The 15,304-nt window shown below is 40.2% G+C and overlaps 3 protein-coding genes across 3 annotated transcripts; all 3 read right to left on the bottom strand.

The window, feature by feature from the left end:
• Positions 1–88: 88 nt before the first annotated feature.
• Positions 89–1,579, bottom strand: LOC108909810 (putative ankyrin repeat protein RF_0381). Its single transcript, XM_018714237.1, has one exon. It carries the CDS (start codon positions 1,577–1,579, stop codon positions 89–91), a length of 1,491 nt encoding a protein of 496 aa, XP_018569753.1.
• Positions 1,580–8,500: 6,921 nt separating this feature from the next.
• On the bottom strand, positions 8,501–8,917 carry LOC111691794 (carboxypeptidase Y-like). Its single transcript, XM_023455146.1, has one exon. The coding sequence runs from the start codon at positions 8,915–8,917 to the stop codon at positions 8,501–8,503; it is 417 nt and encodes a 138-aa protein (XP_023310914.1).
• A 997-nt stretch (positions 8,918–9,914) lies between these two features.
• On the bottom strand, positions 9,915–13,993 carry LOC111691793 (putative protein FAM47C). The gene is made up of 2 exons (XM_023455145.1): positions 13,820–13,993; positions 9,915–12,551 (listed from the first exon to the last, which is right to left on the bottom strand). The coding sequence occupies exons 1-2, from the start codon at positions 13,991–13,993 to the stop codon at positions 9,915–9,917; spliced, it is 2,811 nt and encodes a 936-aa protein (XP_023310913.1).
• Positions 13,994–15,304: the final 1,311 nt, after the last annotated feature.

Genomic DNA, 15,304 nt, shown 5'->3' with positions numbered 1-15,304 from the left:
TCTGGAACCCCTTTTTTGGTGGAATTGCCAATATTTTATGATAGAAACAGTACTTAAACGTATTGATTTACCTCTGCCTCTAGCGTCACTACGTGCCCACACCCAACGCAACTTCCTCGAGGTACCCGACACTCTCCAAGTGCCCATCCATCGAGGCCAAAGCCAGAGCCGTTTGACCCTCATTGTCTTTAATACCAAGATCTGCGCCTTGTTCCACGAGGTACTTGATATTGTCCAACCTCCCGTTGAAGGCAGCCAGGTGCAACGCAGTGCTTCCATTTTTATCTCTAGCATTCACAGGTACACCGCACTCCACAAGGTATTCGATATTCTCCAAGTTCCCGTTGAACGCCGCGAGATGCAACACCGTAGTCCCATAACTGTCCGTAACGTTAACGTCCAAACCACACTCCACGAGATACTTAACGGTCTCCAATCTGCCCCTGAACGCGGCTAAGTGCAACGCTGTGTTTCCCACATTGTCCCTTATGTTAAGGTCCACACCGCGCTCCACCAGGTACTTTGTGGTGTCCAACGTACCCACCAATACGGCTAGGTGCAGAGCTGTACGCCCCTCGCTACCCCTAAGGTTCATATCCGCACCCTGCTCGACGAGGTATTTCGCGATTTCCAACTCGCTGTTCAATGTAGCGACATGCAGGGCGGTGTTGCCTTCGTTATTCTTAAAGTTAACGTCCATACCGCACTTCACGAGGAATTTCACGACTTTCAACTGGTCCATCTCCGTAGCTAGATGCAGCGTAGTACGTCCGCTACTATTGTCGATGTCAAAGTCCATGCACCATTCCGCGAGGCTCTCGAAAGGAACCCAGTTCACCATCGAAGCGGCTACATGCAGCGCCGTGTGACCGTCGTTGTCCCTAACATTTATATCGACACCATGCTTAACAAGGCATTCGATAACGTCCAACAGTCCCCACTTTGCTGCATAATGCAACACACTGCGATTGTGGTCATTTCTGAGGTTAATGTCTGCACCCGATTCGACGAGGTACTTCACAACGGTCCACTTATGTGATGCGGCGGCTAGAAATACAGCTGTTTTACCTTGCTTGTTGACGATATTCATATCTACACCTAATTTGACAAGGCGTTTGACAGTATCTAAGTGGTGCACAGCTGTGTGAAGTACCGTGTAGCCGCTACTGTCGGTACAATTGAGATTCGCCCCTTGTTTGGCTAGAAAGCTGATCATCTCTAAGTGGTTTCCCTCAACCGCATAAAACAGTGGAGTAATGCCGTATCTTACGTCCTTGATGTTAACTCCGGCTTCCCGTACAAGGGCTTGTAACTCGCTTAAAGTGTTACCTGGGTATTTACGTTGTAAATCTCTTAAGTTAACTTCTTTACCCGTTACGATCTCGAACTGTACGCTTTTTAATACGAGTTGAAGAATAGCCACAAAACCTTCGCCTGCGAGTAAGAAAACGATATTTTCTATGGTGTGCGCATGGCTTTCCGAGGACTGATAGCTTTCGAAGATGTTAGAAGGGAGAGAATCCACCACTTTCTGGAGGAAGCTGTCTAAAAAGGTACGGGTGACTTGGAATTCGCTCATCATCAACACTTCGTCAGGAACCTCTGAAACTCGAGGTTTTGGTTTTGAAGTTGCAACTCCTTTATTATACTGTCGGCGACGAAATATTCTGCGAACGTCCTGTGTATGAATTGGAACTCGTCGTCGAATCTCTGCACGATTCCTATCTTCAGTATGTACTCTTTCATATCTTCACATTTAAGGCGACGACATGAGAAGAAATCTCTTTTGCTTTGATGGAGAATCTCGTCTAGGGCAAGGCTTCGATGGTAGGCAAGGCATTCTTCGAACTGGTTGATCAACGCTCGATTTGCTGCCGTGTTCCCACCAGGATTCCCCTTGTCGACGAAGACGTCTTGCTTTTTCTCGATAAACATGTCATACAATCTGGTGATATTAACCCTTTCGGGGAGTTTCGGTTCGTATTCGTTCCCTTCTAAATATTCCCTACACCCTTCCCAGTCGGCGAGTTCCTTGGACCTAACGTTCTCTTGAAAAATCTCCGCTAGGATTCTGATTTGAAGTGGTATCGCGGTAAACAGATTTCCCGCGTAGTAATGAGATTTTATCCACGGGAACATTTTTGTTATCAACGCACTACCGTACTGCTCACACTTAACTTTGTCCGTTTCACCCAGTTGTAAATTATGCATCCAGTAACTCACAAGGAAGTCTATCTGATTGTTCCCTGTGAAGGGGAGCAGTCTGATCGATTCGACTTTTAGGCGTTGTTCCAAATCCTGCGTCAGGTGAGGGCGAGTCGTTACCAATATCTTCACGAAGTTGGCGGATTTCTGACAGTGAAGGAGCAAGTTAATAACCAGTGCCGTGTAGTCGGGACTGATTTCGTCAACCCCGTCCACCATTAAAAGCACTTTACCGTTTATCGAAAACACTAACCGCTCAAAGTCATTTGTTAACTTTGTGGCTTCGTGCGAATTCAACAGTTCCATTAGGTCCAACGATAGTTTGTTTTTTCTTAAGGTGTCCCTCAGAATTTTTGTGTAATCGTTGAGGATTATCTTGATGATCCACAGGTGGGGCATTTTTCGCTTAGCGGTCAAAGCCAGTCTTGTCAGGAAGGTGCTTTTGCCCATTCCCGCACTGTCCGAGATCAGAATCAACTTCTCCTTTACCTCGTATATGTTCTCTTCGGGGAACGGATATTTTCTGCGTCCTGGCCTGTTGATATTATGTTCTAACGTGCGATTTATGTAGTAAGGAATGGTGTCTTCTTCTAGATTTACAGGTAGCGTCCCCACTTTGATTCGTTCCCCTCTAATGAGTTTTTCTAGCATCGTTGAATTTAAAGATCTCGCATAATCCTCAGTCGAGTGCACATGCAATAAATTTTCAAGACTTATCGTCTCCCCTTGGAAAATGACGTTTTTGTTCTTTAACAGCATCTCTCGATAATCCTTTGAAAGATCTGCGAATGTCACATATCCGTCCACTTGGAAAACGTCTCCCAATCCTGTCAGTGTAGCGTCACTATCAGCTATCAAAACTACCTTTTTATACCTATACTTCTCTAATATACCCTTTAATTTACCACCCATTATGCTTTGCTCCATAAAACTCGACCAAACTATTATCAAAAAGGTATACCTGTGCAGCTCAAATGCTTCTATTACCTGTTTCTGCACTTCAGTGTCATCATCAGGATTCACATACAATTTTCTGCTTTTACCGTCATGCAAAGAACGGTATATTTTCAACACTCGCATCAAATATCCTCCTTTACCGGTGACATGAAACACTGTGCTCGAGTCTGTTAAGTCGAAATGGTTTTCAAACGATACACAATAGTCTTTTAACGATTCACAATATTTATCACTTTTTATTTCGCAGAACATCGCCTTGGCGCGGGTATCCGTCAAATATTCGCCTTTCGGTTGCTTGAACCATTCCTCGATTTTTCTGTAGATTTCGTGGTAGGATATCGTTCGGTATAAACTTAAATCACTCAAAAGGGACAGTAATTGTTCAATAATTTTGTGCAGTTCATTTCCGCTGGGATAATTTGGAAAAATTTGTAAATTTCTAAGGAAATCTTTCACATTTTCATCAGTTATCACTGCCTTATCGATGCCTCTGCCTTGTAAATTTTTATCGAGGTAAACCTCTGCACTTGTCTTTAAATCTGCCAAAATGTTATCGTTAAACATACAAAATGATTGATTTCCACCTTCGTAGTACAGAACGTGGTCCGAGTCAACACTATGACGGGTTAAACAGTTCTGTAAACCCTTCCCATCAATATTTGTATCAGTACAGATAATAATAGTTTTTTCTCTAAATTTTTCCTTGATATCCTTGAGATGTGAGAAGAAATATTTCGGTAAGCTGAAGTCGCAATTTTTGCAGTTTGTAGATAAGAGTTGCTCTTTCGTAACATTTTTCTTCGCTTTACATTTAGCTTGAATTAGGATAGCGGCTTCTTCTGATAATTTTATCACAACATCATCGAATTTACCAGCTTCTTCATCCTCTGTCGAGACTCTCCAGTTTTTAAGGTTTCGAAAGGCATTTAAGAAAGATATGATAAGCAGATCTAATTGAAATTGTATTCCTTCCAGACCAGCATTTCCTTTATTTTTTTTGTAGACATCACACATTTTTTTGTAGGGCATACCTCAAAAAAATCGAATAGATTTTTCTTTTAGTGCTTAAACTGTTGAAAAACATAGAATTATTATGCAATTGGGACAAATTGTAAATAAAAATAAAGTGCTAAAACGATGTTGATCTTGAAAGTAGCACATGAAAATTTTACTTATATTTATCAAGAAAAGTAGAATTTCTGCTTACCCAAAAATAGCTACAGATTCTCTAAACATCGAAACAAAAAAAAAATTGAAAATAGAGTGTCTGCAAATAAAATTATATAAATTAAAAACATCCAACAAAAAATTATTTAGTCACACGAAATGTCAAATTAACTGAACTGACTCTGTCAAGAGTGTCAAGATTGTGAATGTGAACTAGAGATGGGCGCAACATGACTGATTCGGTTCACTGAACCGGCTCTTTGTACTGAGCCGAGTGAACCGGTTCCTCCTAAAGTTCCAAAGATCCGTCCCGGCTCTCGGATCTTTTCATCGAATGTCGGAAGTGGTGACCCCGAAATCAAGAGTAGTGCACCCGTATTCGCACAATTCATACAGTGCAGGTATTGGGTATATTATTTGTATTATTTGCTATTTTTTCAAAATAATACATAATTCTATTAAACAATCTATTTTATGAATCTGTTTAATAATTTTATTAAGTAAGCTACGCAATACATTCACTCGGCTACACGAGTCGCAGTAGTATCATTTATCTAGGGGTAGCAGTGTACTAGAAAGAAAAGAAGGGAAGGGATAGTCATGACAAATTCGGCCCAATTGAGCCGGCTCACTGAACCGGCTCCGTATGAGGAACCGGAACCAGTGAACCGGGTCAACAAAATGAACCGGATTTCTCATCTCTATTGTGAACCGATTATTTAAGGTTTGTTCTTTCACAACACTAAGTTACGCTCCGTGGTAAACAGTGTAACTGCACTTTGTGTAAATACAACGTTGAAAGAAACAAAGTATAAATAATGCGATGACAACAAAATGAGAGGCAACGATTTTAGCTATTTCTATTATAATTATTGTCACATCTAAGAAAGGGTGCTAGGTGCTACAAAAACAGGTGAAATTTACATATGTACCGTCGTCTGTTTGTTGTGTTATTCTTTTACTGATGTCTAGTTTGAATCGCAAAATATGTTTAAATATAAAAAGGGTTAAAAAGTTGAGAAAAATCTAACCTGCAAATCTCAGCGAACAATAGACGTGAAATAAATGTGCATTCAGAAAGTCATCAAAAATAATAATGGAGACGTGATCGATGGATTAGCGGTGACTTATCAATTTTATTGGACGAATTAGCCATGGAATAATGGATGGTTATTCGGAATAACCATCCAATATTTCCAAAAAGTATATCAATAAAATTTTAATCTCTACATTAACCTTCAATGAGTAAGTGTCATCGTAATTAATATGTACTATTTTATAAATTAAAAAATAAATAAAGAAACAGGTTGACCAATTTTGGCAGAATTGATAGGAATAAATTGACCAAAATAAAAAAACCGAGACCTGTTTTACATATTTAAGCATTTTTAGTAGATACCTACATATGTATATGAATGAGTAGATACTATATAGGTATTTGTTTTTATACTTTCGAATGTAAAAAAAAATCGACGTTACATGTTTTTTTAGTAATTTAATGACGGTAATTTAGTAATTCGTTTATTTTTGGGTAGGTCCCTACATATAGATTTACATTATTGATATTTTATTTATATGTAGTGGAAATAAAACAAATTTAATTTATGAGTGAATTAAAAGCCGAAGAAGCTAAAGAATGATATATGCTTCTCTTCTGGAGCTCTAGGATCTTCTGGGTGTTCTGGTTCTTCTGGAGCCCTGGGGTCTTCAGGATATTCGGGGGCCCTGGGGACGTCAGGATCTTCTGGACCTTCAGGAGCCCTGGGGTCTTCTGGATCATCTGGTGTTCTGGGTTCATCAGCGGCTAGAATGAATGTAACCTCGGGATCATCTGGTACTCTAGGCCCTTCAGGATGTTCCGGATCTTAAGGGGCCCTGGGGTCTTCAGGATCTTCAGGGCCTCTGGGGTCTTTCAGGATCTTCAGGGGCTCTGGGGTCTTTCAGGATCTTCAGGGGCTCTGGGGTCTTCAGGATCTTCAGGGGCCCTGGGTTCTTCAGGATCATCGGGGGCCCTAGGGTCTTCTGGATCTTCTGGGGCTCTAGGATCTTCAGGGTCTTCAGGGGCTCTGGGATCTTCTGGATGTTCAGGAGCTCTAGGATCTTCTGGATCTTGAGGAGCTCTGGGGTTTTCTGGATCTTCTGGAGCCCTTGGATCTTCCGGGTGTTCAGGATTTTCATGAGCTCTAGGTTCTCCTGGAGCTCTGGGGCCTTCTGGATTTTCTTCAGAGTGTGTTTCAATTTGAATGTCAATATCTACCTCATCATCGTGATATCATGGACTTCTGCGCTGACCTAAAAATGTCATTATTGCTTAATAATTCAAGATATCCGCCTACGTACAATACACAACAAGTGGTAACCTATTCAAAGTATACCGGGTGTCTCAAATCTCTGGGTAGAGTATGATTTACATGCTTCACATTAGACTTGGGTAAAATAGACAATAAGTTGCCTAATTTCGTAAAAAATGATTCTCTTATCACTTTTTCAGTTGAACGGAATGCACGATTTAAATTTGAAGTTTGTGGAAAATGGTTAGCTTATGAAATCAATACATTTTTGCTTATATTCAAATTCAAATTCGATACAAACGTATTATAGAAGGTCCTTCAATTTAATATATAGATATATACATGGAAATTGATACCGAATATCTTCTTACTATACATTTTATTCTACTTAATTATTTTTTAAGTCTTAAGAATCTTCAGAAATAGTACTTACTAGAATTTTTTAATGCTCAATTTGAGAATGTTAATGTCAAAAGAACGGTGATATTTTTTAATAGGTCGATTACAATGACGCTTTCAGAACCATGTTTGGTTGAAAATTAAGCCTGTACAGAGGCTTAAAATTCATATCTTTTACACCTACAGCGCCCACTTTTGGCACACCTTTGAAGTATGACAAAACCCTCAACTTGTCATAGGTTTTATTTTAATAAGTCTCATTTTGTAGATAATTTTACTCCCTATAAGCTGTCTGTGAGTCACTTTTCGCTAAAATTGATGGTTTTCCCTGCAAAGTGAAAAAACTGTTTTCCTCACTTATTTGTTTAAATAGAAAAGTTAGCAAATAAAAATAAAAATAATTGGCCTAAACCTGCCTGTGGTTCTCTGTTGTACACGTAATTATGGGACACCCTGTATATCCTAATTAATCATTTATGAGTGATTTATTTTTGAACTCAATATTTAGTTAATTAAAAATCAAGTCTGAGTAAAAAATGACTCAATAATAGTTAAATTTAAATCATAGAGAAAAACTCAACTTTAAATTGGTTTTATATACATACTCAGAATAGAGTCAAAAGTCACTCAATTGATAGTTAGCAGTAACTCGGATTTGAGTAAAACTCATTTCTGATGCAATAATTTCATTCATACTTATACTAATAGAGTGAAAATTTTACTCAATCGGGTGTGGACAGAAACTGATACATTATTGAGTATTCACATGGACGTAGGTAGGATTTTTACTTGGGGTGGATCTTGCAGGGCCAGCTAGTCCGACAAATCAGTTGATATTATTGATCGTTTTTTTCGTTCTACGCACCTTTTTATTTATATGTCCATAATTTTTTATTAAGCATGGGTAGAGAATTTTGAAATTCTTATAGATTCCATAGTATTTGGAAACAAATTGTTTTATTTTCTCTGTTTATATTAATCATCTCGTATAAATTCGTAGCCTAGAGCTTCATTTAAAAAGTGCAAGTTTTTGTCATACTTTCAAAATACGATTTAGTCATGAAAGTAGCAATAAATTGATTGAATTCCACGTAAAACTGTCTACAAATTGATATTTTCATGTGTTTTTTTAGAATTGGCATATTAATATTGAAAAGTTATTACATTTTCAATAAATTGATATGTTTAAGTTTGAAATAAGACGAAATTAATTTTTCGATGTTTGATTAAGGTATTATTATACATATTGTTTGTAATAAAATAAATTTTTAAATAAGTTGCAGAAAAATAACAAACTTTAATATCACATACAATTCTTGATAGATCGAATTTCATTTTGATGAAATATAATAGATACATAGATTCAAAATTTGTTTTTATTTGTTTTTTCTTAAATCGTTTCCGATAAATATACTTTTTAGAAGAAATAAAACAAACGCGCTTTCTTTGGTTGTTCTTGGGCTCTGGGCTCTTCAGGCTACTCAGGAGCCTAATGGTGTTCTGGCTGTTCGGGAGCTCTGTGGTGCTCTGGCTGTCCGGGAGCTCTGTGGTTGTTCGGGGGCCCTGTGATGTTCAGGTTGTTCGGGAGCCCTGTGATGTTCATGTTGTTCGGGAATCCTGTGGTGTTCAGGTTGTTTGGGAGCCCTGTGGTGTTCAGGTTGTTCGGGGGCCCTGTGGTGTTCAGGTTGTTCGGGAACCCTGTGTTGTTCTGGTTGTTCTGGAGTCCTGTGATGTTCAGGTTGTTCGGGAGCTCTATGGTATTCTGGTTGTTCGGGAGCCCTATGATGTTGAGGTTGTTCTGGAGCTCTGTGGTGTTCTGGTTGTTCGGGATGCTCCATCTGATTCAACTTGGTAACGTGAACTTGAATGTCTTTGTACGTTGCAAAATGCAAATACATGTTAAATTTCTTGTTAGATTTAAATTATTTTAATAAATATTTGATTACTTACGCAGAAAATTTGTACCAGGCTAAAGTAGATACACGAGTTTAGAACTAAATGGTGGTTATCCTCGATGCATGAGTATTGTACAAATGTAGTATGTTTTGTGGGATTATACAAGAATAAAGTCTTCTTCAAAGAGGAAAAGAAAGTCAAGGAAACAGGTGTAGACGCATATTTCTTATCAAATATGTAAGGATTTGGGAGGTATTACAAGTTTAATCGACATATAATGTCGACCTAAGCAAGTATGTTAAGAATTTATTTATTAAACTTTAAATTATGGAATGTGCATTCTTAAATTTTACAAGCTGGAAGATATTATGAAGGCCGTCGAAGAAAATAAATCAACAATATGCCTACAGGATTAAAATTATCAGTTTCGTTACAAGATTATATTCAAAGAAGCTGTGAAATGGGGAAATAAAAATTCAGATGTGACATGGAATTTACTCGGGACGTAAAACGAATGATTTTTATTCCATCCCGTTTCGGTTTGGGAAAGAATTAGTTCGCTATTAAATTGCTTTTGAAGGTTATTGAAGACATTTGGGTTTCTATGAAATAACACAAATGTTGTCTTGCTTCACCATAAATTAAAACGATATCCATGAACTCCGGGTTGCTATGCCTACACGTAAGCCATTTTTGACACTTAAAAAACTATTGCAAACACTATCGCAACAACGATAATACTAAAATCGGATTTCAGTATTCGGAATCGCCTGGAGCCACGTGAGCGAATGACGCTAGGGACTAGAGTAAATGTAAAGGCCCGGCGATGTAAAGGTTGAAAATACTACACCTTCAATAATTTTTTCCTCGGAAGCTATAAGGATTTTACAAAAAATTTGTCTACGATATTGACTCCATTTTTCATGACGTATCTATTTCCAAACTTTTTTGGATAAATTGTGAATCACCCTGTATATGACTTTATTAATCTTGAGGTGACTATTGGCTGAATAAGTCTTTTGCAANTTCGGGAGCCCTGTGTTGTTCTGGTTGTTCTGGAGTCCTGTGATGTTCAGGTTGTTCGGGAGCTCTATGGTATTCTGGTTGTTCGGGAGCCCTATGATGTTGAGGTTGTTCTGGAGCTCTGTGGTGTTCTGGTTGTTCGGGAGTTCTGTGGTGTTCTGGTTGTTCGGGAGCCCTGTAGTGTTCTGGTTGTTTGGGAGCCCTGTGGTGTTCTAGTTGTTCGGGAGCCTTGTGATGTTCAGGTTGTTCGGGAGCCCTGTGTTGTTCTCGTTGTTCGGGAGCCCTGTGATGTTCAGATTGTTCGGGAGTCCTGTGATGTACAGATTGTTCGGCAGCCCTGTGGTGTTCAGGTTGTTCGGGAGCCCTGTTGTGTTCAGGTTGTTCGGGAGCTTTATAGTGTTCTGGTTGTTCGGGAGCCCTATGATGTTCAAGTTGCTCTGGTGCCCTGTAGTGTTCTGGCTGTTCGGGAGCCCTGTGATGTTCAGGTTGTTCGGGAGCCATGTGGTGTGTCGGTTGTTCGGCTGCCCTGTGGTGTTCTGGCTGTTCGAGAGCCCTGTGATGTTCAGGTTGTTCGGCAGCTCTGTATGGTTCAGGTTGTTCGGGGGCCCTGTGAGGCTCAAGTTGCTCGTGAGCTCTATGGTGTTCTGGTTGTTCGGGAGCCCTGTGATGTTCAGGTTGTTCGGCAGCCCTGTGGTGTTCTGTTTGTTCGGGAGCCTTGTGGTGTTCAGATTGTTCGGGAGCCCTGTGATGTTCAGGTTGCTCGTGAGCTCTATGGTGTTCTGGTTGTTCGGGAGCCCTGTGATGTTCAGGTTGTTCGGGAGCCCTGTGGTGTTCTGTTTGTTCGGGAGCCTTGTGGTGTTCAGATTGTTCGGGAGCCCTGTGATGTTCAGGTTGCTCGTGAGCTCTATGGTGTTCTGGTTGTTCGGGAGCCCTGTGATGTTCAGGTTGTTCGGCAGCCCTGTGGTGTTCTGTTTGTTCGGGAGCCTTGTGGTGTTCAGATTGTTCGGGAGCCCTGTGATGTTCAGGTTGCTCGTGAGCTCTATGGTGTTCTGGTTGTTCGGGAGCCCTGTGATGTTCAGGTTGTTCGGGAGCCCTATGGTGTTCTGGTTGTTCGGGTGCCCTGTGGTATTCTGGCTGTTCGGGAGCCCTGTGATGTTTTGGTTGTTCGGGAACCCTGTGGTATTCTGGCTGTTCGGGAGCCCTGTGATGTTTTGGTTGTTCGGGAGCTCTGTGATGTTCAGGTTGTTCGGGAGCCATGTGATGTTCATATTGTTCGGGAGCCCTGTGATGTTCATATTGTTCGGGAATCCTGTGGTGTTCAGGTTGTTTGGGAGCCCTTTGGTGTTCAGGTTGTTCGGGGGCCCTGTGGTGTTCAGGTTGTTCGGGAGCCCTGTGTTGTTCTGGTTGTTCTGGAGTCCTGTGATGTTCAGGTTGTTCGGGAGCTTTATGGTATTCTGGTTGTTCGGGAGCCCTATGATGTTGAGGTTGTTCTGGAGCTCTGTGGTGTTCTGGTTGTTCGGGAGATCTGTGGTGTTCTGGTTGTTCGGGAGCCCTATGATGTTCAGGTTGCTCGGGTGCTCTGTGGTGTTCTGGTTGTTCGGGAGCCCTGTGGTGTTCTGGTTGTTTGGGAGACCTGTGGTGTTCTAGTTGTTCGGGAGCCTTGTGATGTTCAGGTTGTTCGGGAGCCCTGTGCTGTTCTCGTTGTTCGGGAGCCCTGTGATGTTCAGGTTGTTCAGGAGCCCTGTTATGTTCAGGTTGCTCGTGAGCTCTATGGTGTTCTGGTTGTTCGGGAGCCCTGTGATGTTCAGGTTGTTCGGGAGCCCTATGGTGTTCAGGTTGTTCGGGTGCCCTGTGGTATTCTGGCTGTTCGGGAGCCCTGTGATGTTTTGGTTGTTCGGGAACCCTGTGGTATTCTGGCTGTTCGGGAGCCCTGTGATGTTTTGGTTGTTCTGGAATCCTGTGGTGTTCTGGTTGTTCGGGAGCCCTGTGGTGTTCTGGTTGTTCGGGAGCCCTGTGGTGTTCAGATTGTTCGGGAGCCCTGTGATGTTTAGGTTGCTCGTGAGCTCTATGGTATTCTGGTTGTTCGGGAGCCCTGTGGTTTTCAGGTTGTTCAGGAGCCCTGTGATGTTCAGGTTGCTCGTGAGCTCTATGGTGTTCTGGTTGTTCGGGAGCCCTGTAATGTTCAGGTTGTTCGGGAGCCCTATGGTGTTCAGGTTGTTCGGTTGCCCTGTGGTATTCTGGCTGTTCGGGAGCCCTGTGATGTTTTGGTTGTTCGGGAACCCTGTGGTATTCTGCATGTTCAGGAGCCCTGTGATGTTTTGGTTGTTCGGGAACCCTGTGCTGTTCTGGTTGTTCGGGAGCCCTGTGGTGTTCTGGTTGTTCGGGAGCCCTTTGGTGTTCAGGTTGTTTGGGAGCTCTGTGATGCTCTGGTTCTTCAGGAGCTCTCTGGTGTTCAGGTTCTTCTGGAGCCATGTGGTGTTCAGGTTGTTCTGGAGCCCTAAGGTGCTCTTCTAATTCACCTCCATGCATGTCAATTTTAAAATCGACTTCAAACCCATCATCCGAGTCTACTCTGAATTTATCAATATCAATAGCGTGCCCTTGTACACTGACCTGAAGAGTAAAAGTGGTAAATGTGTCCACATTATTTCAAATAATGTAAAAAGACGAATATAACTTTTCTTATAACTTCACTTAGCTGTACCATTATATATACGCGTTAAATAAACCAATGAATTTCTGTATACATATACTTACAAAAAGAGTCAGTGCAAAGGCTGCAATGGCAATGGAGCTCTTCATTGTAGCTTCAACTCACAACTGAAGGAGAGCATGCTCAGCTTGGTAATTCCGTAGGTTTTTATACCACCCGAAAAGTGGTGCTTGCAAGATATCAATTTGTGCAGTATGCTAAATGATCTCAAAATGGTACAAAAAGTTATAGATATTTATCTCTATAATTAAAGCACTTAAGAGATTACTCTTAGTTTTAGATTTTGCGCGAAATTCTTACCTACCAGAAAATGCATGAAAGTCCTGGATATTGCGCTTCGCTTATGAAACACAGTAGGTAGAAACACTGAATATTGTTTTCAAAACAACTCTGCGACTCATTTGGTTAGAAGAATTTGTATTTTTTATTATCAGAAGGTAGAAGGAGGACAAAAATGAAAATTATCAATTACTTGCTAAACGCTTACACAGAAACAAATACTTTATCACTTTATTTACTTACTTTTTAAAAGTATTTTTGTAATTGTACAAAAAATATTCCATTGAAATTGAATTAATTGATAAGGTGTACACAAATTTAGTCGGTTTGTTATTTTATTCACCTCTGGCAAATAAAACAATTTAATGAAATGTCATTTTGTGTGTTGAGGGGTTGTAATAAAAATTTGAAAAAATTCATGAAAGCTATTCTAAATAGGTACTATAATAACAAAAAATCAGGAAAATTAAAAATGGTTTGGTCTCGACCTCAGTGGTATGGATGGAATGCCCTATATCTACAAAGTTCTTACATTTTTACCAAAACACATTCCTACCATGTTGTCCAAAAGATAAGGTAAAGTTTAAAAAATAAAAAATCTTTATTTATGCTTCCAAATCAATTTCGTAATACCCACCTAAGTCTCTTTGAACTCTCGAAACAGTCTGAAAAGTCCTTTTCCGGTATAGTCTTCAATGTTTTCGTCGATTCGGCTTTTATTTCCTCGATCGAGTCGAAACGGTGTCCACGGAGTGGTCTTTTGAGTTTAGGGGATACCAGAAGTCACTCGGTGCTAAATCAGGCGAATACGGTGGTTGTGGGACGATATGAGCTGAATTTTTGGCGCAATGGTATCGAATTATCAATGTTGTGTTAGCCGGTGCCTTACCATGATGCAAAACCAAGTGTTGTCTGTCCATAATTCCGACCTTGATTTATGAGTGATTTTGGCGTGGGTTTTTCGGTCTTGGTTCACCTTTTGCACGATATTCACTGGATTGATCGGCTGTTTCCGATCGTAATCGTAGATCCAAGTCTCGTGTTCAACAATGATGAGCTTCATGAGATCTTGGTAGTAGAAATCATTGCTTTGCAAATGTCAACGCGACGCTTGGTTCCAAAAAGTTGAGCGTTTTTGGAACCAAACGAGATTTGACGCTTTTAAAGCACAACAAATCTTTTAAAATGTTATTTACCGAACCGTTTGAAACGTCAACAGTATCAAAATGGTCTGTTATTGTTAATCGACTGTTTTCGAGCGACAAGATCTTTGATTTGATTAACGTGTTGTTCATCAGTTGACGTTGATGGTCGTCTGGGAAGCTTTTCGTCCTTAACGCTTTCTCTGCCTTCTTTAAAGTATTTGTATCACTTGTAAACATTTTTTGCGACATAACCTCATCACTAAAGTAACATCCTCAATGTTTCCGCGGTAGAATATTCATTCTGCAGGAATTTCAGGACCTTATCTGAAGGAAGTTCTAATCATTCGATTTCAGAAGGAATTTCATGGTTTCTGAGGGAAATTCTGGATGTTCTCTCTCAACTGAAAGCTGTGGTTCTCCGATTTCAGAAGGAATTTCATGGTTTCTGAGGGAAATTCTGGATGTTCTCTCTCAACTGAAAGCTGTGGTTCTCCGATTTCAGAAGGAATTTTACGTTGTTCGACTCTAAGGGAAGTTCTGGATTTTCATCCTCAACTGGAACTTCTAGTTGTTCGACTGCAGAAGATTCACAGATTTGTTCAGTTCTGTTCTGGTTATTCACTATCCACTGGAAGTTCTAGTTGATCTGTTTCCGAGACAAGTTCTGGGTGCCGATTTTCAGAGGGAATTTAGGTTGTTCGACATCAGCCGAAACTCCATCTGATTCAACTTGGTAACGTGAACTTGAATGTCTTTGTACGTTGCAAAATGCAAATACATGTTAAATTTCTTGTTAGATTTAAATTATTTTAATAAATATTTGATTACTTACGCAGAACATTTGTACTAGGGCTAAAGTAGCAAGATAAACGAGTTTAGAACTAAATGGTCCTCGATGCATGGGTATTAAACAAATGTAGTATGTTATGTGGCATTATACAAGATTAAAGTCTTCTTCAAAGAGGAAAGGAAAGTCAAGGAAGCAAGTGTAGATGCATATTTCTTATCAAATATGTAAGGATTTGGGAGGTATTACAACTTTAATCGACATATAATGTCGACCTAAGCAAGTATGTTAAGAATTTATTTATTAAACTTTAAATTATGGAATGTGCATTCTTAATTTTTACAAGCTAGAAGATATTATGAAGGCCGTCGAAGAAAATGAATCAACAACATGCCTACAGGATTAAAATTATCAGTTTCGTTACAAAATCGTATTCAAAGAA

Source organism: Anoplophora glabripennis, unplaced genomic scaffold (assembly GCF_000390285.2).
Source record: "Anoplophora glabripennis isolate ALB-LARVAE unplaced genomic scaffold, Agla_2.0 scaffold554, whole genome shotgun sequence".
Lineage (NCBI taxonomy): Eukaryota > Metazoa > Arthropoda > Insecta > Coleoptera > Cerambycidae > Anoplophora > Anoplophora glabripennis.
Note: the sequence above shows the minus strand (reverse complement) of the source record. Positions and strands in the feature narration are given on the sequence as shown.

What these genes read in the sequence shown, in the direction of transcription:
- LOC111691794 (XM_023455146.1), bottom strand. Translation starts at nt 8,917, where the DNA reads ATGTATTTGCATTTTGCAACGTACAAAGACATTCAAGTTCACGTTACC.
- LOC108909810 (XM_018714237.1), bottom strand. Translation starts at nt 1,579, where the DNA reads ATGAGCGAATTCCAAGTCACCCGTACCTTTTTAGACAGCTTCCTCCAG.